Source organism: Quercus lobata, chromosome 3 (genome assembly GCF_001633185.2).
Source record: "Quercus lobata isolate SW786 chromosome 3, ValleyOak3.0 Primary Assembly, whole genome shotgun sequence".
In the NCBI taxonomy this organism is placed as follows: Eukaryota; Viridiplantae; Streptophyta; class Magnoliopsida; order Fagales; family Fagaceae; genus Quercus; species Quercus lobata.
Genome location: NC_044906.1, coordinates 45,513,382 through 45,539,794, shown reverse-complemented (window position 1 = coordinate 45,539,794; position 26,413 = coordinate 45,513,382). Strand labels below are relative to the sequence as shown.

General features: G+C 35.6%; 1 protein-coding gene across 1 annotated transcript; it reads right to left on the bottom strand.

The window, feature by feature from the left end:
* Nucleotides 1-894: 894 nt before the first annotated feature.
* Nucleotides 895-2,094, bottom strand: LOC115980959. Its single transcript, XM_031103155.1, has one exon. It carries the CDS (start codon nucleotides 2,092-2,094, stop codon nucleotides 895-897), a length of 1,200 nt encoding a protein of 399 aa, XP_030959015.1.
* Nucleotides 2,095-26,413: the final 24,319 nt, after the last annotated feature.

The following is a 26,413-nucleotide window of genomic DNA, read 5'->3' as shown; positions in this document are numbered from 1 at the left end:
GCTGGATGCATGAAATGAGACATGATGAAAGTTTATGAAACTGATTGAGGTTCAAAGATTCATCATTTGAGAGGGGATTGGAAGAGTGATCAAGGTTTTTTTCTTGATTTGGATTTTCTGAAGAGATTTTGGAATTGATGAGGTTAAGGGTCTTAGAGATAGAGACTTCTTGGAGACTGTTGATGTCTTTAGGCTCTGGGCTTCTAAGAAACTTAAACCTGACTGGTTGGCCAAAAGGATGGGTAGTGATTCCTTCACTATCTGTGATGAAAGGATACAACAGACACATGACTGGGTTCCCTAAGATGACCCTATCTGTCATATTTTTGACAAGAACAAATGTGGTTTTGAAACACGCATTGTCTTGACTTACATGTGATTTTGAATTTAATCTGCATTTTGCCTCAACTTGCGGAAGTTAACCTTTCTTTGGTTTTCCGAAAGTATTTAGAGGGAATGATTCCTTCTTGAATGCAGTTGAGATCAGCGCCTGAATCTATTGAGGCTACAACCTTAAATTGAAAATCTTTGCTGACGACAATCCTGACTTTCGAGTGCCATTTCTGGAAGTTAATTCTACTGATGGTTTGCAAGAACGATTCATTGGTTGGTTCTTGTTCCATATCTGTAGTAGGGTTAACTGTTTCATCTACTTCATTATCAGGAGGGTTCTGAAATGAGGTTCCTTCCTCATTGCCTTGAGAAGTATTTTTCTGATTGTTTGACTCTTTGGTCTATGAGACTGTGATCAACCCTAAGGATGGTTAATTCTTGCTTAAGGTTTCTCACTTCTGATTTGGTATCCTTAATCACTTTCTGGAGATCTTGGACAGTTATTTCTTTCTTGGATTTGATAAACCTATTGTAGATTTTTTCCAAATCAACTTTGGGTTCCTAAATCCTAAGTTTGGAGGTACTGGCTTCCTTAACTAGGGTTTTGTGGAACTCACTAAGTCTTTGAGCTTTGGTGACTGGATCTTCGATTTGTTCTATGAGATCTAAGAGCAACTCTTCTTGCTTAGAAAGGACAGTGATAGTCTTGTTTCTACAACAACTATCTTGACAAGCTAGGATTTCATCTGTGCTGCTAGAGGAGCTAGAAGATACTCTAGAGGTTTCAGAGGATGACCTATACAGCTGGTGTTTCTCTCGAGTATTGGACTCACTTTCTGAATGGTCAAGTTCTAAGAGTTTAAAGATTTCATCCTTACTGGTTTGGTCACTGATGAGAGTATTGATAAGGGATTTGGCCTTAGCTTTACACTCTTTTTGGAAATGACCTTTCTTACCACACGTAAAACATTTCCCTGATGTTTTAGGTATGAATTTTCCTATGGAGTTGGATTTTCCTTTCTTATAAAAATCATCAGTTTTGAACTTTTGTTTTCTATAGTACTTAGAGGCTGTTTTTTTTCTATGGGGTTTTTCAGAGGGCTCTTCTCCTCTGTGTTTGTGTTTTCTCTTGGGGATGACAGAAGGTAAGCCATATTGGGTACAAAAATTTCCTATTTCGTACTTGGCTTTGCTCTTGTTGGCTTGACTCTGGATTTTGAGATCTCTACACATCTTCATTCCTTCATTTTGGATTGTGCTAGAAATGTCTCCATAGGTTAGGTTATCATAATCTATGACACCTAAGGGGCTGGCAAGGGTTTCTTTGACCTTTTGCCCAAACAAAGTGGGTAAGTCATTGATGAACTTCTCCTTCCAAAATGGAGAGTTACAATCACTTCTGTGCATGACACGGGTGGTGAACACGTCTTCGTACCACCGGTATTCTCCAAGGTTCTTACATCTAAGGTTACTCAACTGGTTGTAAATCCTAGATGTGATGTTGCTAGGTTTACCTACGAAGTGTTTCATGATTGTATAGATCAGGGTATTGACTCCGTCGGGAACACCTCTTCCTATGCGTTCGTCAAAGATGGGGTTCTCTTCCTCATCTTTTTGGACAGCATGTTTGATGTCTTCTTTAGACTCTTCTGTTAGACAGTTATTCCACCAAACTAACATTTTTCCTGTGAATCCTAAAACTATGAGTTCAACAACCTCTGTGTTCTGAAGTCCATCATTTAGGTAGTTATTGGCTACCATGGTGATATGCTGGATCTTGTTTAGCATTTCTTGTTTGGATAAACCATCTATGTTCCATTCATAGAGTTTACCGCTGGATACTATGAACTGGGTGGACCTTTCCTCATACTGGAGGTCGAGGGGTGTAGATCTGGGATACCAATTCTTGGTAAGGCTGGTCGGGTTTACCTTGGGTTAGTAAAGCCTGTTTACCTGTAATCCTCAGAATTGGTCTTCTAGGTGTTCTATCTCCTTTTTACTAAGGAGGTTCTACTAGAATTGCTAGAGGCTGTGTGTGCTTCTAGGGTGATAAGCCGGTTATCTCTAGGTTGTTCCCTACTGGTTGAGGTGGTGTTTGGTGAAGGGGTGACTGGTTCCTTCTTCACAAATTCTTCAAGCTTTTGGGCAACAATTTCTAAGGCTGTCTAGTCTTTAGGTCTGAGACTGGCTTGCCTGGTTGTGGGGAGCTTGACTAAAGACTTTTCTAGGGACTGGATAGGTTTGCTAGGGTTTCCTGGTTGGAGGATAACCTTATTGTTATCAATCCTATCTTCGATCCTATCAAGCTGTTTACCTATGACTCCTAAACACTGGTTGGTATAGTTGTTTTGCTCTATAACCTTCTTGACAACTTTTTCTTCTGTGGTTGCACATTTAAAGGGAGAGGCAACTATATTCTCACTACCACGATGGTTAAAGAGTATGGCATTCTGGGGGGGATGGCTAGATCTAACAATTTCTGGTTTGCTAGAGCTTGGGGCATCCTTATCGGGAAGTAACTTCCAATTAGTTTTGGTAATGACACAAGACTTTTTATGCCATTTGAAATGTTTCTCAAAATATTCAAAGAAAGGATAATCACTGGATACCTCTTTCATGAATAGTTTCCACTTCTCCAAAACTTCTTCTTTTTGTTCTCTGGTATGGTTGGCTCTATAGGCTTCTCTCTTGGCTTTGTTTCTTTCAGAGTTAAAATCCTTTTCAAGAGCATCCATATCAAGGGTGAACTCTTTCCTCAACACTAAGAGCTGATAGTCATATTCAGTTTCTTACTGAATAAGATTTCTCATATCAGTTCTTGATGGTGAAGGGGGTTTTTTACTGTCTTGACTAGTGCTGTCTTCTTCTTGATCAACAACTGAGTCTTGCTTGGCTGTGTAACAAGGGGTACTAACCTGGGAATGGTCTTTGACACCTTGAAACTGTGGGCCTAAGTCTCTTCTAGATGTGGGAAAGGGTGCTCGTGTTCTGGACGAACTACACTGGGATGCAGGTCTATCTCTAAGGTGGATAGTTAGCTACCTAAAGGGTTGGCGTAGATCTATGGATCTAGACCTTGGTTCCTGGTACAGATCTACTGAAGATCTGGGTCTGGGTTCATCATATTCTAAGGGTGACCTATACCTAGATTGGTCAAAGCTAAGTCTAACCATTCCATCGGCTAGCTGTTGGACAAAATCTAGATCTGGGTTCCTAACTGGGTTTTGGATCTGTAGATGATGGTTCTCATTATCTATAGTCCAATGTGTAGGAAAAGTGACTTCAGACCATTTCAGGGTTCTGGGTACCTGAACTGTGGATCTAACGTCTGAGGTTTGGATAAGGGTGGTTTCACCAGCCTTTCGTTTGTCTATGGATTGGATAGACATGTTTGTTCTCATGCACTTATAATACACTCTGTATATAAGGGCAAGCTGTCTGGTTCCATGTAACAGGAAAGTTCCATGGGTTTTGATGTTGAGGGTGAGGACCTTCAAGATGTGAGGGTTGTCAAGTGCTACAGTGAGATTAGGGAAACAATCAAAATGGATTGGCCCACCGCTCAAACTGGATTCCATGGTACCTAAGAGGCTGTCATAAAATTTAAGATGACGAGTGTCTCTAAGGGCCATAAGGATTGAGTTGTTCAACTCTTCTCTGATCAATGGTTTTACTCCTACTTGGACTAGACCAATATGGAGGAATTTATGATCTTTTTCCCTGTGGGCTTTCACTGTTGCAGGGGATAACAAGTAGCATGTTTCATACTCCTTGTTGATGCTGTAAACTTGTTCTATAGTCCTAACATGGTAGTCTGTTTTGAAAGTCTTTTTCAAGGACCACGATGATGACTTATAGACCTGGTTTGTGGGTACTTTTGGTATGTTCCAATCTCCTAACTTCTGATCTAGATCTAAAAGCTGGTACGACTCCGAGTTTATCATCCCATCATCTTGAGGAATCTCAGGGAGGGTTGTACTGCTAGATCTAATGCTGGTGGATGAATCACTCCTTCTAAACATCCTATTCATCATTCTGGATTAAAAGCCTAAGAAATCAATTACAACCTAGACGACCTTTATCTTCCAATTTCTGGATCTAACCTTAAATCTGAAACAGGGTGTTCAAAGAGACTGATGCCTTCTATGACTCTTGTAACCACTTACAGCCGCTGGATTCCTAACTCGGTGTACTGGTACTCCACTGTACGCAAACCCTAACGCTCTCCTAGCTCAACGGAAATTACTGCTTGGCCGCGAGTAATGACACACTTTAAGAATTTAGTCTTACAGGATTACAAACCGACACAAAACCGGACTAACACTTCTCAATAGTACACATCTGCAACAAATTTTGGGCTAGAAACAAAGATAGGAAAAAGAAGATAACTGGGAAGCCAAAGATTAGCTTAAACAAGTAATCACAGGATAATAAACAAAAAGAATAATCGGGAGGCTCAGCCTACCACCAAAAGAAAGAACAGTAAACACTTACTAAGATGAAATAATAGATGAAGAATGTAATGTATGGGAGTGGAAGTGCTATCAGAAAATAGATGTAAAATAAAAAAATATTTGTTAGAGATAACATACTCAATATAATGTATAACCACAAAATAATGGATAACTATGGCAGTATAACCAGCCAACTTGATTGAAATTTGAAAATAATTACAGTAACTTACAACACACACACACACACACAGACACACACACATATATATATATATATATAAGTTTGAGAAATCATAACATAAATATGTAAATTAACAAAAAAAAGCAATTAAACTCACTATTAATAGCATTAAAAATTCTATAAAATTCACAAGCAAAATAAACCAATGTTATAAGATTGCAACAAAGTTTTTGCTAAATAAAATTTTATTACATGTCTCTAAATTATACATATTAAAAAAATAAAAAAAGAAAATCTCAAGCTATGTAAATAAAAGAAGAGAAAAAAAAATGTTAAAGACTTAAACTTAAAGCAATAAACAAATAAAACACAAAAAAAAAAAAAAAAAAAAAAAAAAAAAAAAAAACAAAAAAAAAAAAAAAGGTTTAAAGAATAAACTAGATAACATATAGTTTATCTTGTATCCAAAAAAAAAAAAAAAAAAACGGTTTAAAGAATAAACTATATAACATATACTGATATACTCATACCTATGAGCTAATTAGCTATGTGAAACTAGAAAGTGATATGTTCATAGCAGAAAATTGATGCAAAGTTGCTAGTTTGGGGAATTGAATCTATGAAAAGTGATGGGTAGAGTAGTGTGAATCGGCAGAGAAGTGATAGAACAGTGAATTTTTTATATTTCTTTAGGCTTTCCCTTCTTTAAATAACCATATTATCACACATTAAACAACAAAAGAAGTCAATTGGGATGGACCTATTAATGTAATTTTGCACAATTTACAAACCCAATCAAGTTATTAAAAACCAGTTGGGTCACATGGTTTGCTTAAAACTCATTCACACCCCGGTTACTGGTCCGATTGGCCGGGCTTGGTCATATTTAATAACACTATCTAACTGAATATTTTTATTTAAAAAAAAATTATTAGCCATTATGTATATAAACTAATTATGGTATGGCATTATTGAAGGAAATTAATGACTATACTGCCTATACTAGTATACTGAACGAAAAATTATTAGGTACTCCCGGAATACCATAAATGCATACTTCCCCTCTCACATAAATGGTGGGTCCCATCATGAATTTAATTAGTGAAATCCACCATTCATGTAAGAGAAGGAAGTACGCAATAATTTCTCATACTGAACGTGTTTTGTCAATTGTGGTGCTACTAAATAGTATTTGAAGTTTTTCCTTTTATTAATTGTTGGTTTAATGAGGCATCTCTCATTTTGGGAATTTTTTTTTATAGTAAATATCGGATATTCATTGTCAAAGGAACATTTTGGTAATTTGCTTTAAAGAAATATTAGTTATTATGCATTTAAACTTATTATTTAAATGTTCTCAAAAAAGTTTATCTATATATATATATATATATATAACCGAAGCCTCTCCTCTCTCCACAATTTTCCACATCAACATTTTTTATTTATATTTTTTTAATAAAAAAATAATTAATTAATTATCTAATAGTGGGCCCTTCAAGTTGATCAGGACACAATACCGTAACTTCATGTTGATCAGGACACAATATGAGACTTGATTTTAAAATTAATAAACTAATTAAAAAACCTATCTTTCTTCCCCAAAAGCAAACCCGATAAAACTCCTAAAACAAACCTAATTAAAAAACCTCTCTTTCTTCCCCAAAAGCAAACCCATTAAAACTCCTTAAACAAACCTATTTTGCTAGCAGACTAAAGAATCAACGAAGAAACAACAAATCAAGCAAAAGATTGTTATCTATCCTCTCTCAAACACTGACCCAAGCACGACCATGGGTGTTCCACTCTCAAACGTAGACCCAAGCTCAACCATGGGTGCCAACATTTTCAATCTCCGACCCGGCCGCCATATCAGATCATTCTCTCTGGGTATTTCTCAATTAATCTATGACTAATCTCTTTTCCTATTGTCTTCAATTAGGTTTTCTGTCAATTTAGGGATTTCAATTCCTAACCCTTTTTTCCTCTCTATTCTTTTTTGTTGAAGTCAGGGAAACACTAATAGAAAATCAAATTCTACAGGTTTTGTAAGAAAATATTGTGGATATGAGTGGGTTTCGTAGTGGAGATAGTATTGAAGAGCCTCCCAACCCTCAAAATCTGTCAACAATCCTACAGGTTTTGCTTTATCTTCAAGTTCTGTTTTATTTGCTATTTAGGTTTTTTTAGCATATCCGATTTACCTTAGCTTAATCGTCTGTTTGGTTGAATAATTATTTGGCTACCTAAAATGCCAGCTTTCTGCCTCTTCATTATAGAGAAATAGGGAATTAAAAATGTGTTAATGAAATTTTTATTTCTTACTTTATAATTAATTCTTAATTTGGTTTGTATTCTAGAGTTGATTGTATTTTGTAGTTTATAATTTTGAATTTGGTTGGAAATTTTTATTATTATTTGTGAATTTGAAATTTAAAGTAGTTGAGTATGAGCATATTTGTAAACTTGTAGTTTGGCTTTGCGTGTGGTTCTAATATATATCAAATTTCAGGAAGGGGTTACTCAGTATGTGGTTTGACCTATAAAACTTCAATGCTGCCCCATGATGGTCCTCTCAGGTTCTCACATTTTCTTATTTTGTATTTTAATTCCTTTTTCTATTTGGTTGGAGATTCGTATTTTTCTTTATTTTTTTTGTTATTATTAGTAGCCTTGGTTGGAGTTTCTTAATTCCTATAAGATATTGTTTGAAATACAAAGTATTTTGGCTGAATTATTATGTAAGCCTCCAATTAAGAAGTTGTATAAGTGACTGGAAACTTAGATTCAGTTTGTTATTTTCTATTTGATTATTGAATTCCCTATAGATTTTTTGTTTGGGGCAGGGTTGGAGTAGACTGTGTGTATTTGTGGGAGTCTTTATTATATCATTATCGATTTATTAAGTTTAATCTAAACTGTATATGCAATATTGTGGCTCTATTTGGATTTTGAAGTTTATTTTATATCAGAAGTATTTGCCATATAAAATATTAGTAGTAAATAGTGTTAGGGTATGAAAATATTAGAACACAAGTACCGTTTTACATATAATATACCCTACTGGCTCTGTTAATTTAGTCTTTGCACATTCGTGATATCATTATAACTACGACATGTAGCTCTGGACAGGTGCTTCCAATAATTGGGTTATTGGATTTAATTTTGTGAATTCTTATCTGGGTTCATGTATGGCTGCCAATGTCTGAATTCTTATTGTAATTTATGCATGATTGGGTGTTGGTTACTTGAGATTTTAAGTTTATTTTAGGTTTCTAATTGTGATGGGAATGCCCTGTTTTAAACATATTGTCTTTCATTTCTATTTGCTGGGAAATCTAACTAAATATCCAGCACAAACTTTGTGATATTGATGGCTGACAGATCGTTATTATTCTACTGTTATAAGTATGAATATTTGATCTAAATTCAATGTGTTTCAAATCCCGCTGTAGTTGCATGAGCCCTTTGTTGCATGCCATAAATGACCTACGAAAATCTTAGATTAAAATGAGAGGTAGCTAACCTAACTTCTAGCTAGCACTTCAATTCTTCAAGAGACAATGGATCCTCTGTACATAAATTGAATCTATAAATATTGAAGCTGTAATGTCATGTGTTCTGTGCATTGTCCATACCCTCCTTGCTTAAGAAGTGTCCAACAATTACATGTGATAGGAGGGTCCATTGATGGGCCTGAAATTAACAATCTCAATTCTCTAGTTCATCTTTTCAGTTTCAACGTTAACCATTACATTTTACGCATGAATGGCCTTTTTGTGATGGTACAAAAGTGTTTAAGAAGGTCAGTTTAATTGGTTCTGCCAGCCCTAAGATGCAGTGCATTTACATTGGAAGAAAGAAAGGGCCACTGCATTTCAAGCTGAATGTTGAATTGTACAATGTCATATATACATCATAGTATTCACTATTGTACCACAAATATAAGTTTATATATAGATAATTGTTTTTTTTTTTAATGAATCCCGTGCATTGCAAGAGAGTATAACTTATTGTCAACAATACTATGTCTAATATCTTTATGTAATATAACAGGCTGGTGGAAAATAACCAACCAATAGTACAAATGCCAAAGCAATTCAAACCGACAATTCAAGAAGAGATGAACATCAACAGAAGAACCATAAGTGAAATAACAAAAGTTATGTGGGACTATGGTAATGAGGTAAGAAAAAAGAAAACCTTGAACAATAACATTGTGTCCTTAACATTGCTTTATGTAATATAGACCTGCTTTTACAAAATTTAACTATAAAATTATGAATTGATTGATATCAAATTCAATTTCTAGGAAACTATCTTTACCTGTTAGGGAAAGATTATAAACATTAAGATAGATAATTCTGGTTGGTATTTTATCTGTTGCGAAGTATGTCGTAAAAAGATAAAATGAAGAGATGAATTTTTATGGTGTGACAATTGCAACAAAAAGGCATGCTTCCCAATCCCAAGGTACACAAAATGAAAATGTTTACTTTTTATACTAAAATACACAATAACTAATATGATATTAACATTATATATGTCATTTCTCTTATCAGGTATAGAATTCAAAAGCAATGTGCAACTCACACTAACATTTGTACTCAAGGAAAACCAAAGGACATATTTAGTGACTACTACGAAGCAACAAAGGAAGAAAATACAAAAAACCCTTTAAAGTTGTCTTTCAATTTATTTTAAATATTGATTAAGTAGTTCTTTAAATTTGTGTTTCATACATTTTATAGATAATTGAGGATGTTAAAGATTTAATTCTTCATTTTATTTTAAACTTATGTTTGATTTCTATTTTTTATTATGTAAATTAATGTTTCATATCAAGATTAATATTTCATATCAAGGATAGGAATCTATAAAACTGGAATCCTAATGTACAAGCAAAGAGGAAGAGAAAAAGAATAGCTTACATCTTTATACACTAGCTTTCCCATGCATCGCACGGGTTAGTGACTAGTTATTTAAATGTTTGTTTCACAAATCATGGTGTTGATGCCCACTTTGGTAAGGAGGCCCAGTAATAGGAAGAAGCCTAACAATATGGGAGGGAATAAAGAAGAAGAATTAGCAAATTGAGAAGAAAACCATAAAGCCCGAATGGCAGGAATAATGGACCATAGGCCTATGAAATAGTAAAAGGGCCTCAAAGAAAGCAAGCAAGCCTAGAGGAACCCGAAAAAAGAAGTAGTAAACCCATGGGCATTATGAGAAATGGAAAGCAAGCAAAAATAGGCCGAAAGAGCCCAAAGGAAGGAACTAAGTAAATAGGGTTGGTGGAAAAGCTTATAAACCCCGAAAGTAAAGGATATGGTAATTTGGGCCGAGGAAGCCCAAAAGACTTAGCAAAAACCCATGGGACTGAAGGATTGGAATGAGCCAGGGATGCTCGAGGAAATGAAACGGGCCGAGGATGCCCAAAGGAATAAAATGAGCCAAGGAAGCCCCAAAGGGTTGAAATGGGCCAAGGAAGCCCAAAACAGCTTGAGTACAAGCCCAATGACAGTACTGGCCTACTAGAACTAAGCAAAAAGAAAGTGTATAACAAGCCTAAAAGAGACCCAGCAAGCACAAGTCAAATGATAACATGGCAGAAACAATGGGGTGACATAGCAAAGGTGTCAGCCAACCCACAAAGAAGACAAGGGTTGGATTGAAGAAGGAAAGGCCAATGCCCAAACAAAACCCAGCCCAGGGAGAAAGTAAGATACAAAGAATGAAGACGCAATAACTCATCCACGCTACAAGAGGTTAAGAATGAGTGGCAGAACGGGCAATAAAGACCAGACAAGCCCCCAGGTCATGGTAAACGCATGAACAACAAACAAGCCATGGACACACATGGAAGTGGAGCACGCACAAGACTCAGGCACCACCCACTTATACCCAACCAATACAGGAGTGGTGGGTCATGGGTCAGAAGTAAGAGAAGGTATGGTCTAGCAATGAGAAGAAGGGAGAAGCCTATTCTGGGGTTCCCACCCAAGCTCTTTTGAGGGAAATGTCCTGCTGGGATGACATACCACCTAAAAGAGGGAAAGATGAGCTGGAATCACTAGGTGCATGCCATAGGGGTTAGTAAGAGAGAATACCCAACCTTATCCTGATGGGAATGCCACAAAGAGCAAGAAAACAAAATAAAATTCTTTTGTCTAGGTATGGAATATGGCACGACCAGCACAGGTAAGTGGTGATAGCTGGGCAGCCAATTGACCAATGGGTGGTCTGGGAAAGACACCTATACCAAGACAAAAGCAGTTAAGGGGTAAAATAGTAAAAACTCGTCGCGACAGGCAGTATAAAAAGGGGTTTAGCTATGCATAATAGGGGGAACGAGGGGAGGAGAATAGAAGAAGAGAGGAAAGAAAACACGAGAGATAAAACAAGAGAAAAACAGTAAGAAAAGGGGTGAGAGATAACAAAGAAAACAAGAAATTTAGAAAGGAAAAGGGAATCAAAAAGGAAAACAGAGAATGAGCAAGAGTGTGATGATGGGCATGGACCAATAGGCTATTCCCTTCTCTCCCTCTAACGGCTTGCTCTCTAGTGACGATTAAGGAATTCGAGGATAAGCCATCTAGGCCCATTCTCTCAAAGTGGGCAATTTTTTATGGCAGAACTTCCCTGTGAGATTGCCCACATTGAAGAGTGGTTCCCTTTCTGGACTTGACTCCGTTGAGAAATCAAGCACACCAGACTAATCTTTCTTCCTTTTATTGATCAAGCATTAATATTATTTCCTTTTCTTTTTATTGTTGTTATTAACTCATTCTTGTCGCATTTATATCACTATATTATCTCCTCCTTTACTAAGAAAATGATTTAGTCTTTTTTTTTTTTTTTTTGGTTAACAGTAAGCATATTTTTCTTATTTCTGTCATATTACACCTGTCTGCCATAACTTTTTTGTAACAGCATCCTCTGTAGTGGGCACGTGTCCAAGGTCCCAGCAAAGGGTTTCTAGCTTGTGCACAAGCTAGTTTAGGATATGTTGCAATCAAACCAATCCCAACTCTCCTACCCTAGATCCATTAGGCCGTAACATGGCAGGAGACAGTTCTACCTAGAGTTGCAAAAAAAGCCCACAACACATAGCTTTTAGGTTAATAAGGGAAAGTTTTTATTATTATTTTTTTTTTATTATGTGGAATAAGAATGGAAAAATGCATGGATATTGGGTAATTACTAAAATGCAGTGCCTATATCGGTTAAGTTTCCTGACATAAATCTTTCTGAATAAGGAGTTCAGTTCGGAAGTTTAATAAGGAGTTTAATTTTAAGTCCACCACGTTTCAGCATAGAGAATGTAATTTTAATACTAGTTTTTAGGATTTTTTGTGAAAATATTGTAAAATTGTTGAGGACATAGCATTTCTCTTTTAGAAACGATGGCTTTTATGGAAAATGAGAAAATTTATGAAGCAATTTAATGAGTTTATAGTGGGTAATTATTTAAATGGTGGGATTAATAGTGGAGATTTAGTGTGTTTGGATACCAATGAAAAATTAAAATTATTTTACTATTTAACTTCTTTTTTCTACTATTCATGGGCCTCATTGCACTTTTTGGTACTATTTATGGGCCTAGTTATACTATTTCAACTAACTTTTTCCTTTATCTACAGTACTTTCAGTAATAAGTTTTCAGTTTCAGCAAAATAAGCAATATCCAAACAGACCCTTAAGTTTCTTTATTTATTGGTGATAGATAGTAAAGAAAGTGACATATGTCAATAGTTGTCTGTTAGATGACATTTGATGAGTGACGTACCAATTATTGTTTACCACATGGCGTTTGAAATGTGTAATTGTTTTTTGCATTGTAAATGAGATACGTGTTACCATTATGTGTATCCTTCAGTTTGAGAATCCAACTTTTATATTATATATTATAGATAGATAAATAAATAGATAGATGCTTCACAAGAATCACAACTAACGGTGATGGCTGTGGTGCAATTATGGAAGATGTGGGTGAAGGACTCATGCAGCTTAATTCAAACATAATAATAATAATAAAATTATTACACCAAATTTATGACCATCACCAATGTGATCAAAGAAAACTACATTGAAAGGTTACAATTTGTGTTGGTAGGTCGTGTTTGTGGGGTGTTAGAGTAGGGGTAGAAATATTCTACAACATGGGTTAACCATAACCCAATCTATTGAATAAGCATGTCAAAATTTCTCAACCCAACCGGACAGGAACGAACCTAGGATTTTGAGTTAAGGTGGGCCAAAGTATAAACCAAAAAAAAAAAATCATGAAATGCCAAATAAACATTCATTTAGTATTGACAAACTATCAACAAAAAAAAAGATAAAAAAATAAATAAATAAATAAATATTGGTTTGTATTACATTACAATGTAATCTAGGGATGGTAATGGGGCAAGATAGAGCCGAAGGATGGGGACTTTGGCCCCGCCCTATATGGTTTTGTCTTGCCCTATCCTGCATGACAAGAAAATTTTCTTGTCCCATCCCCGCCCCTTAGGGCCCCGTGAAGCTCTGCCCCACCCCATCCTGTAAAACTCTACTTCTTGTTAATTTGCCCACAACTATTACAATTTTTTTTCTTAAAAAAACATTTTATTAATAAAAACATACTTGAAATTATAAATAAATTTATCTCATCAAATCAAACTAATTTTTAGCCAAAACTGAATAATATTATCCAAGTGTTTCACAAGACAATATCACAATAAAAACAAAAATCTCATAGTACAAAATCAATGATTCAATAGTATATAAATTTGTTTCTAATAAAGACAAAAGAAAATGTTAAAATTGGTACCTTATTTCCAACCTTGCTAGAGAGAAAAACAGAAGCAGAGAACCATGTTGAGTAAAATAAAATAAGTTGATAATATTTTTGTTTAAATAGGGTTTTAGGGTATGAAAAAATTACAATTTACCCCATTTCAATGCGAGGTGGAGCGGGGTGGGTCTAAAAAGTCTAAACCCATCCCCGCCTAACCCCATGGTGTGGGGCTAAAATCTTGCCCCATACCCGCCCTATGGACACAACGGGAAATGGGGTCGCCACCTAGTTTTGCAATGGACTAGGAACCATGAATATAGCGTTCTTTCGAGGAATGACCATTGATCTTACTACCAGAGTATGAGTTTGGAGTTTAGGTACGTTCTTGGGAAGGTGTTAGGCACCCAAAATCGCTCAACCCTAAGATTGCTTCCTCTCATTGTGTCTTGTGTCTTAGGGTATGAAAAAATTACAATTTAACCCATTTCAATGCGAGGTGGAGCGGGGTGGGTCTAAAAAGTCTAAACCCATCCCCGCCTAGCCCCATGGTGCGGGGCTAAAATCTTGCCCCATACCCGCCCTATGGACACAACGGGAAATGGGGTCGCCACCTAGTTTTGCAATGGACTAGGAACCATGAATATAGCGTTCTTTCGAGGAAGGACCATTGATCTTACTACCAAAGTATGAGTTTGGAGTTTAGGTACGTTCTTGGGAAGGTGTTAGGCACCCAAAATTGCCCAACCCTAAGGTTGTTTCCTCTCATTGTGTCTTGTGTCTTAATCCTATTAAAGGCATGTCCAATATTGTTATCTAACTCACACACGCACTAGCATACATCTAACAATCAACATGGCATCAAACATCCCTAAACATACACCTATCATACTCGTCATCATATCACAAACACTAGCATACACCTAATCATGCATATCGTCACATCATAAACCCTAGCACTCATCTAGCATGGTAGACATATCATCCAAACAAGGCAGAAACAAATCAAGGTAAAAAGGTAGGCATGGCGGCAAGGATACATGGTAGAAACACAAAAATGACAAGATAAACATGTGATTGCATTCAGAGCAAATCATCCCAACAAGCATGTTCATATATCTAATGCATGTTCATACCAATGCGTGTCTTACCTTACTTACTTCATTACATCACATCACCTATGGCATCAATGAATGGGCATGTAAATGAATGGCATAACATCAAAGTAAGAACTTTAAGAGAAAACCCTAATTTAGCATACAATGATAAACAAACATGTGAACACAGAAATAGAAAACTCAAAAAGCATACAATAAGGTAAAAACAGAGACATATGATGTAAAATAAAAGATGGAACACAAGCAAAAAACTTGAATTAGGGTTTCTAGGCACGAGTATGTGTGCGCATACATAGGCTTGCATACGCAAGCCAGTTGTATGGATACGCATACTTCTAGCTTGCATACACATGCAAGAAGCATGCGCACGCAGACACACCCTAAACCCTAACCTAGAAACAAAAACGCAAAAAAAAAGTCTTAAAAACTTATATCTAACAACCTAACATACTCAAAAGATAAGGAAAACGTAAACCTAATCTAAACAAACATATTATAGGCGTAAACAAAGCAAAAGAACATATTAAAACATAAACTAAAAGGCAAAAGTGAAAGAAAAGTTTAAAATGAATACCTCAAAGCAAAAAGCTCCTAGGCTTGATTTTTTATCGTTCCCCTCAGTCAAATCTATTCACAAGTCAATGAAAATGTGATTAGTAATCTTAAATTCAAAAGATCAAGGCCAGAAAAGGCCCCAATCAAATAAAATTGACTTGAGGATGTTTTGTGAAAAAACTCCCTCTTTGATTCACTATTTCAATGAATCCTAGGTTTTCCCTTAGGATTTTAAGTGTGTCCTTTGAAAATGTACCATGTATGGTTATTTATATTGTGAAAATAGGGGTTCAGAATTGCTCCTAGATGATGTGAGATTCATTCCAAACCTCAACATTAATGTAGAAAACTTGTCTTTTTTTTATGTTTCTGAAACTGTACCACGTGCCTCGGCTCGTGCCTGCATATGCAAGCTTTAAGATTGCATACGCAGGCCGAGGGCTTTCACCTCTTGTCTCAAGGGGAGGGCTCTTACCTCAAACTTCTTTGGGTGGCTTGCACCTCTTGTTTTCCCTATCTCTATCTCTACTTGTTTTGGTAAGGCTTTTGCCTCGAGGTGACCTCTGTTGGATAAATACATATGTAGCGGAAAATAAATGGATTTACTTCTTTTGCAATTGATAACATGCACTATGTAAGTTTTAGAATTTAAGAATAAGAGAGTGTACTTTGGTGCGGTAAAAATCAAAACCAAAGATCAGAAGTTCTTGAGAACACTTTTAATCTTCACTCCAATTCCACTTGATGCCCAAGAAGTGTGATCTCTTAATCAGTTATATGTATATGTTCTAGAGAGAATGAATGAATGAATGTCTAACACTCACATACATACCATTTCATGTTCTTGTTCTTATCCCAAAATTTTGTATGTTTCTCTCCTAATAACTGATTATCTAATTGGGCTAGCTTTTTGGGCCTTTCCAATTGGGTTTTAGTATGTGGCTTTGAGTGGGACCAAAAGAGAACAAATAAGACACTACCTCCAATGGGTCTTGGGCTTTTCTGTCAACTCTTGACAAGTCTAAAGTTATCATTAATTATATTTAATACCACTATATAAATATAATTGCACTCTAGGCCTTATTAATAAATTATATCCCAAGACTTTATTATACATGCAACCCCTTCATAAAATATTCGTTGTAATACAAAGTTATGAATGTAGACTGTCACTTTGTAGATTACTACATCTTAATCCTTGAGTACCCGGTTTAATCTTTTTAAGTCATTCATCATATATTTATGAAATCCAATTTCATAAATATATACTTTAGTAATTCCTTACTAAAGTGGTTAGGCCTAACTCTCTGAATAACTGAACCCATTAAACTTATCTCAAGAAAATATTTTATATCTCCGTTAAGAGACTATGAATTCCATCCTGAGAATATATGTTCCATCAACACTAAATGTGGCTGCCCAACATACTGAGGTTTTGACCGTTACATTAGATCTCACTCTTGATATATAAAAGTAACCTACACTTCATAATCAGGTCCATTATTCTCTCAGGATTAAGAGTTCATGTAAATATAAGTCGTGAGATTTATTATTCAATTAACAGTCGTTAGGAGAATAATAAATCTCACAGTGGTCTAGTTCAATATGTTTTAACTCTTAAAACATATCAACACATCAACTAGAAGTCTCAACCTCCATGATCAAGACAAATCATCTTAGTTGATATGTTATAGTCTTCGTAGATGAAATGCCCAATTTCATCACTAACTACAAACTAAAATTATGAGTTTACAAAAAACTTATGACTTATATCTTTTGTGACTAAATCACATAAATCACATACTATACATCTCATGGACTATATGATAATGTCTGAATATTCATGTTATCACTATTTCAAATAATAATAAAGCAACTTTATTAATCATACATAATGTCATACATAGCATCATACAATAGGATTTAAGGGCACTAATCCTAACAATCTCCCACTTGCCCTAAAGATTATTGTGCACTAATCTAATTCTCATTCCCTCCAAATGTGACTCAAAAGTCTTTTGAGGCAAGGCTATGGTAAAGGGATCTGCTAAATAATTTGCACTTTCAATTTTTGCGACTACTACATCTCCACGAGTAATGATGTCTCGAATGATGTGATATTTTCTCTCAATGTGCTTTCCTTTCTTATGATTCCTTGGATCTTTGGATTGTGCAACCGCTCTACTATTGTCGCAAAACAATGTGATGGGAACCTGCTCCATTCTCACTATACCAAGGTCAGAAAGGAATTTCTTGAGCTAAACAGCTTCCTTTGTTGCCTCACAAGCAGCAACATACTTAGCTTCCATGGTGGAGTTTGCAATACAAGATTGCTTAACACTCCTCCAATTTATGGCTTCACCTCCTAAGGTGAATACACATCCTAAAGTGGACTTTCTGAAATCTAGATCCGATTGAAACTTTGAATCTGTATAGCCAATGGGAATCAAATTCTCACACCGGTAAACAAGCATATAATCTCTAGTTCTCCATAGATACTTGAGAATATGCTTTACAGCTTGCCAATGTTTTGGTCCTTGATTTGATTGATAACGACTGACCATGCCAACTGAATAACAGATATCTGGTCTAGTACAAAGCATGGCATACATGAGATTTCCTTCTGTAGAAGCATAAGAAACTTGTCTCATTATATTTTCTTTCTCTTAGGTCTTAGGCCTTTGGTCATCAGACAGAGGAACTCCATGTCTAAAAGGAAGTAATCCTTTCTTGGAGTTTTGCATGCTAAACCGTTCTAGAACCTTATCTATATATCTAGCTTATGATAAGCCTAACATCTTATTCTTGCGATCTCGTCAAAGCTTGATCCCTAGAATAAAGTTAGCCTCACCCAAATCCTTCATATCAAATTGGCTTGACAACCAAACCTTTACTAATGGCATTACTCCTATATCATTTCCAATGAGTAGAATATCATCAACATAAAGCACTAGGAAAATTACTACTTTATCTCGATGTTTTTTGTACACACATGGTTCATCAAGATTTTGTTCAAAACCAAATGACTTGATTGCTTGATCAAATCTGATGTTCCATGACCTAGATGCTTGCTTAAGTCCATAAATGGACCTTTTCAACTTGCATACCATGTGCTCTTGGTTCTTCGCTATGAAACCTTCCGGTTGCATCATATAGATTTCTTTTTCAAGATTGCCATGAATGGACAAAAGAGTCATGATGCTTGATCAAATATGATGTTCCATAACCTAGATGCTTGCTTAAGTCCATAAATGGACCTTTTTAACTTGCATACCAAATGCTCTTGGTTCTTTGCTATGAAACCTTCCAGTTGCATCATATAGATTTCTTCTTCAAGATTGCCATTAAGAAATGCTGTCTTGACATCCATTTGCCAGATCTCATAATCATAATGAGCGGCAATGGATAAGAGAATTCTAATAGATTTAAGCATTGCTACTAGTGAAAAGGTTTCTTTATAATCAATATCTTCTTTTTGTGTATACCCTTTCGCCACTAGCCTTGCATTAAAGGTTTCAACCTTTCCATCTATCCCTCTCTTCCTCTTGTAAACCCATTTGCAACCAACAGGTTTAATGCCATTAGGCACCTTTACAAGATCCCAAACTTGATTGAAATACATAGAATCTAATTCAGATTTCATAACTTTGAGCCAATGATGTGCATCTATATCATTCATTGCCTCTTCATAAGTGTAGGGATCCGATTCAGCCTCTTCTAAGATAGCTTCATAAGTTTCTCCCAAACCTATAAATCTTATAGAAGGCCGAACAATTCTCCCACTACGACGAGGCACCTGTGTACTAGTCATCTCATGAGTAATATCTTGTGGTGTATCCAATACAGCCACATCATCCCTTGTTTCATCCATTGGTTGTTCAATTACAAGTTCATTCATTTCAGCCAAAACAACTTTATTTCTAGGATTAAAATTATTCACATAAGCATCCTCCAAAAATTTGGCATGTGTACTAACAAACACTTTGTTATCTTTATGATTATAGAACAAATAACCCTTTGTTTCCTTTGAATACCCTAAAAACATGCATACTCTGGTTTTAGCTTCCAACTTATCAAACTTCCTTTTCAACGCATGTGCTGGACATCCCCGAATGTGGAGATATTTCATACTAGGTTTGCGCCCACTCCACAATTCCTTAGGTGTGTTGGGAACAGATTTTGATGGAACTAAATTCAAAATATGCATTGCAATTTTTAGTGCATATCCCCAAAAGGAAACTGGTAAAGTTGAGTAACTCATCATGGACCTAACCATTTCCAAAAGAGTCTTATTCCTTCTTTCTGCTACACCATTCTGTTGGGGAGTTCTAGGTGCAATCAATTGGGATACAATCCCATTTTGAGTTAAGTAATCCTTGAAATCCCCAAGAAGGTATTCGCCACCTTGATCAGATCGAATGGCTTTTATGCGTTTTCCTAATTGATTTTCAACTTCAACCCTAAACTCTTTGAACATATCAAAGGTTTCGGACTTCCGTCTCATTAGGTACACATAACCATATCTTGAGTAATCATCGGTGAAAGTGATGAAATACTCATAACCTCCTTTTGTTTGGATTGACATAGGACCACATACATCTGTATGAACTAATTCAAGCAACTCTTTGGCTCTTCTACCTTTTGCATTAAAAGGTCATTTGGTGATTTTGCCCTTCAAACAAGATTCACAAACTGGAAATTCATTAAAGTCCATGGGCTTTAAAAGTCCATCTTTGATCAATCTTTGAATTTTGTTTGAATTAATATGACCCAAACGCAAGTGCCAAAGATATGCATCACTAGTAGAAGGAAACTTTCTCTTTAATGATTTTACATGAGAGTCATTATCTAATTCAGAATTATATAATTCATGCTTATCAAGAGTTAAAATATAAAGACCATCCATAATATTGCCAAAACAGATAAACACTTTATCCTTCTTTATTACAACATTGTCTTTAAGAATAACACAATATCCATGTTTACCTAAATAAGTTGCAAAAATTAAATTCCTACAAACATTAGGTACATATAGATAGTCTTCAATATTAAAACCCTATACTTAAAGCATAAATTAAACACTCCAACAGCTACAACTAAAATCCTGCTCCCATCAGCCAAAGTAAGAAACATTCCCCTTCTTTAAGCTTTCTGGTCTCTTGGAACTCCTGTAAAGAATTGTAGATATGATTAGTACAACCTGAATCCACACACCAAGAATCCGTGGGATTTTGTACTAAACATATTTCACGGAGGAATGAACTTTTCATACCTTTATTCTTGGTAGCCTTGAATTTTGGATAATTCCTCTTCCAATGTCCTTTCTCACCACAATGGAAACATTTTCCTTTGATCTTCTTTCCTTTGTCATTAACCCCTAAGGTAATTTGTTTACCATCTTACTTGGTGAAGTCCTTCTTCTTCTTCTTCTTACCCTCGCCTTTCGACTTAGATTGAGAAGTAGAAGTTTTAGCCATATTAGCATCAACACTGGAAGTACCAAGAATGCCTTTCGCCACTACAAATTCATTCATTAATTCAGACAAAGAATAAATCTTTTTGTTCATATTATAATTGAGTCTGAATTCCTTGAATGATTCCGATAGTGACTGGAGTATCATATCCACTTGAGATTCTCCATCAATATTAGCACCTAAAACTTCCAATGTATTCATATTAGAGATCATTGTAAGACAATGCTCCCTAACTAAATTGCCTTCAATCATTTTGGTATTATAAATTTACCTCATGGTTTCTTACCTTGCAAAACGGCCTTGCTCACCAAACATCTCCTTTAGACTTAGCATAATATCCGAAGCTAGTTCTACATCCTGCATTTGATGCTGTAGAACATTTGAGATAGATGCTAGGATGTAGCACTTGGTCATTTCATTAGATTTCTGCCAACGATCATATCGTTGTTTTTCCTTAAGAGGAGCATCTGATAAAGGAAAGCTAGGACACGGTTGAGTAAGCACATATTTGTGCTCTTCAGCTGTAAGAACAATGTCCAAATTTCTTTTCCAGTCAACATAGTTGGATCTAGTCAGTTTGTTTTGATTAAGAATAGTAACAAGTGGGCTAAATGATGTCATGATCAAATCTGAAAACAATAAACATGAATATAATAAGTAAAATGAACATTATCAATTTAGCATATAAGCATATAATATGGAACCTTAATAAAACCATAAAATAATATATGCAACGACAACCCAATCCATGTCTATAATTCCTTGGTAGCAAGTTTATTATAAACACATTAATTGGTTGAGAAATATTCTCATTATTAGTGCTATCATGATAACTCTTATCATACACTAATAATATGCCGTATTATCTTTAGCCTCTAAGTAATAATGACATAGCTCCTTTGGGAGATTAACATTACACTTAGTCTAATATACACCATTATCTAGAATCATGTGTAGTCACATTTCATCTCCCTTATAACATTTAAACTTTTAGTACCATGGAACAAAACACCCTCCTTTGGGATCGCGAGGCATATACGCCAAGACGAGGTGCATGTCCACACTACTTTAAACAAGTCAGTTCAATCTTGTAGTACTATGAAGTAAACACCCTCCTTTAGGATCGCGAGGCATATACGCCAAGACAAGGTGCTTACCCACACTACTATGAACCGATAATGGAGGCCGTGAGATCCAACCCTTGTATCTCTCTCCCACCAGATGTTTTAAAATAAAGGTTTTTATTTTGTGAACATGTGTAAACTAATCACACACAGCCTTGCACTTTATACATTTGAAAACACTTAGAAAAAATTCAAAAATCCCTTTAGTGGCATTTTCGCGAGAATCTCGCGACTGAGCTCTTCTTGCGAAAATGAGTTAAGGCAAAATAGTAAAAACACAAAATTCACACAAAAACTTTCGCGACTGTCTTGCAATTGTCTTGCTAGTAAAGCTTACCCATGAAAAGTTTTGTGAAAACACAAAATTCAAACAAAAACTTTCGCTACTATCTCGTGACTGTTTCGCTAGTAAAGCTTACCCGCGAAAGGTTTTGTGCTTCAGAGGCATTTTTCGCAAGTAACTTCGTGAGAAGCTAACCCACGAAAAACCTGTATTTTCAGTTTTTGGAGGGAAAATCTTGAATAGTTTTCTACAGTTTTCATGAATAAACAAACACCATATGAACATGATAGATAGAATTTGATATCAAAACTTAATTCCATTGATCCTATAGCCTTAAGGTTCAATTTAACATACTTAAATTCAAATTTAAACAACATCATAACATCAATATCAATTTTCATCAAATCATAGTTTCAACAACCATGCAGAAAATTAAATACATAATCTTCTAACATCATGAAACTATTATCTCTAATTCCAAAACTCACTAAACATGTCATACAGATTGGAAATTGAAGACCGCTCTGATACCAATTTTTGGAAATATGAATATACGCAGCAGAAAATTAATGGATCTACTTCATTCACAATTGTTAACATGTACTATGTAAGTTTCAGAGTTTAGGAATAAAAGAGTGTACCTTGGTGTGGAGAATTTCAAAACCGAAGATCAGAAGTGCTTGAGAACACTTTTAATCTTCACTCCAATTCCACTTATTGCCTAAGAAGTGTGGTCTCTCAATCAATTTGTTCTAGGTAGAATGAAAGAGAGTCTTATACTAACATACACACCATTTCATGTTCTTAAAAATTTTGTATGTTTCTCTCCACATAACTGATTATATAATTGGGCTAGCCTTTTAGGCCTTTCTAATTGGGCTTTAGTGTGTGGCTTGGAGTGGGACCAAAAGGGAATAAAAAAGACTCTAGCTCCAATGAGCCTTGGGCTTTTCTGTCAACTCTTGACAAGTCCAAAATTACCATTAATTATATTTAATACCACTATATAAATATAATTGCACTCTAGGCTTTATTAATAAATTATATCTCAAAACTTTATTATACATGCAACCCCTTCATAAAATATTTGTAGTAATACAAAGTCATGAATGTAGACTGCCACTTTGTAAATTACTACATCTTAATCCTTGAGTACTCGGTTTAATCTTTTTAAGTTATTCATCATATATTTATGAAATCCAATTTCATAAATATATACTTTAGTAATTTCTTACCAAAGTGGTTAGGCCTAACTCTCTGAATAACCGAATCCATTAAACTTATCTCAAGGGAATATTTTATATCTCCGTTAAAAGACTATGAATTCCATCTTGAGAATATATGTTCCATTAACACTAAATGTGACTGCCCAACATACTGAGGTTTTGACTGTTACATTAGATCTCACTCCTGATATATTAAAGCAACTTACACATTATGATCAACTCCATTATTCTCTCAGGATTAAGAGTTCATGTAAATTGAAGTTGTGAGATTTATTATTCATTTGACAGTCGTTAGAAGAATAATAAATCTCACAGCGGTCCAGTTCAATATGTTTTAGCTCTTAAAACATATCAACACATCAACTAGAAGTTTCCACTTCCATGATCAAGACAAATCATCTTAGTTGATATGTTATAGTCTTCGCAAATGAAATGCCCAATTTCATAACTGACTACGAACTAAAATTCTGAGTTTACAAAGAACTTGTGACTTATATTTTTTGTGACTAAATCATATACTATGCATCTCATGGACTATATGATAATGTCTGAATATTCATGTTACCATTATTTCAGATAATAATAAAACAACTTTATTAATCACAATATTAAGTCATACATAATGTCATACATAGCATCATATAATAGGATTTTAGGGCACTAATCCTAACAGCCTATTAGTGCATGCCTGCCATCATACTCTTGCTACTCTTTGTTGTTTCTTTCTAACTCCTTTTTTCTTACTAAGTTTTCTACTCCATTTTTCTCTCTTTTTTCTTATTCCCTTGTAGGGTTATTATGTTCACTCTTGCTTTTCTCTCTTGTTGTTCCGTTCTTCTTCATGTTGTTCTGTCCTTCTTCTTGTACATGATGGAGGGCTCTTTTATACTGCCTACCCTGAAAGGTTTTTACTGTTTTACCCCTTAACTACTTTTGCCTGAGTGTAAGTGTCCTTCCAGACCACCCACTGGTCTGTTAGCTGCTCAGCCACCACCACTTACCTATGCTGGCCATGCCACACCCCATTACCAGACAAAGAGTCTTATTTTGTTTGCTTGCTCACCATGGCATTCCCATCTAGATAAGGGTGGGCATTCTCTCTCACTATCCCTCATGGTATGCACCTAGTGATTTCAACTCATCTTTCCCTTTTTTGGGTGGTATGTCATCCTAACAGGACATTTCCCCCAAAAGAGTTTGAGCGGGAACCTCAGAATAGGCTCTCCCCTTCTCCCCACCGCCAGACCATATCCTCTCTTACCTCTAACCCATGGCCCACCACCCCTGTATTGGCTGGGTACAGGTTGGTGGTGCCTGAACCTTGTGCGTGCTCCACTTCCATGTGTGTCCATGGCTTGTCTGCTGCTCATGCATTTGCCATGACTTGAAGGCTTGTCTGTACATTTTGCTGCTTATTCTTCACTTCTTATGGCATGAATGTTTCCTTGAGCCTTCGTTCTTCATGTCTTACTTCCTTATTGCGCTGGGCCTTGCTTGATTATGGCTTTTTCTTTCTCTAATCCATCTTTTGCCCTTTTCGTAGGTCTATTAGCACTTCTGTCATGCCATTCTGTCACTCCTACTGTGTTATTGTATGACCTAGCTTGTTGAGCTCCTTTTGGGCCTATTATATACTTTCCCTTTACTTAATTCTCGTGGCCCAGTATTACCATTGGGCTAGTATTCATATTATTTTGGGCTTCCTTGATCCATTCCATTGCTTCTGGACTTCCTTGGCCCATCTCATCCTTTTGGGCTTCCTCGGCCCATATTATCGTATCCCTTACTTTTGGGGTTCATGGGCTTTCCATCTTACTCACTTAGTTCATTACTTCAGGCCTCTTTGGCCCATTCTTGCTTGCTTTCTATTTCATATAATACCCATAGGTTTACTACTTCTTATCTTTGGGCTCCTTTAGGCCCGCTTACTTTCTTTGAGCCCTATTTATTATTTTCTGGGCCCATGATCCATTATTCCTACCATTCGGATTTAATGGTTTTCTTCTCAACTTACTAATTCTTTTCCTCCCACATTGTTGGGCTTCTTCCTGCTATTGGGCCTCTCTCTGCCAAAGTGGGCATCAACATAAGCAAATTGATACAACACAACTCACATTATAACATGCTTGATATATAGTATATGTTGGGTTGACATATACACGACTCATTCTAACGCATCTAATAAATATGTTGTTTTGAGTTGACACAAATATGACCCATTTCAACACATTTAAAGATTATAGCCCAAAATGATTTTACATAGTTTACAAAATTATATTTTGTAAGCACATAAATTATAATAATTAAAAACAAATAAATTTTGCATAAACCCTATCTCATAATAATAGCAAATACTAACATTTTGTAAGCACATTAATTATACAATCTATAAGTTCTTATTTCAATCTAATAAAGTTTCCACTCAAATTTAAAAATACACAATATAAGGAAAATATAATGAAATTAGAGTATTTCTCTCTCTTTTTTTTTGGATAAAAGGTTTAAAATTTTAAGAATTTCAATGAAAAATTTATCAATATAATAATTAAAATTCTTTAACTTACTCTATATTTGAATCTCAAATTTATGTTGAATGAAATTGAGATTTATTTATGATAACGGTATTTTTGTCCTATAAAGAAGCTTCTTTGACTCATCAGGATGAAAAAACCTCACTCGAGATTCGTTCATATGAACTCCTCAGAACGCTCATCGACTCGTCGAGTGCCCTTTGAATGGCCCTTACAGGCTACTCTCAAATCTCTTATCACTTTAATCACTTGGAGGTTGACCATGAAGGATCTTGGGTCGATCTCAATCATTAGCTCAATTCCGCCTTGCACTTCGCAATGCGTGCTGTCAAAGACTCTGATGATCATAATGCTA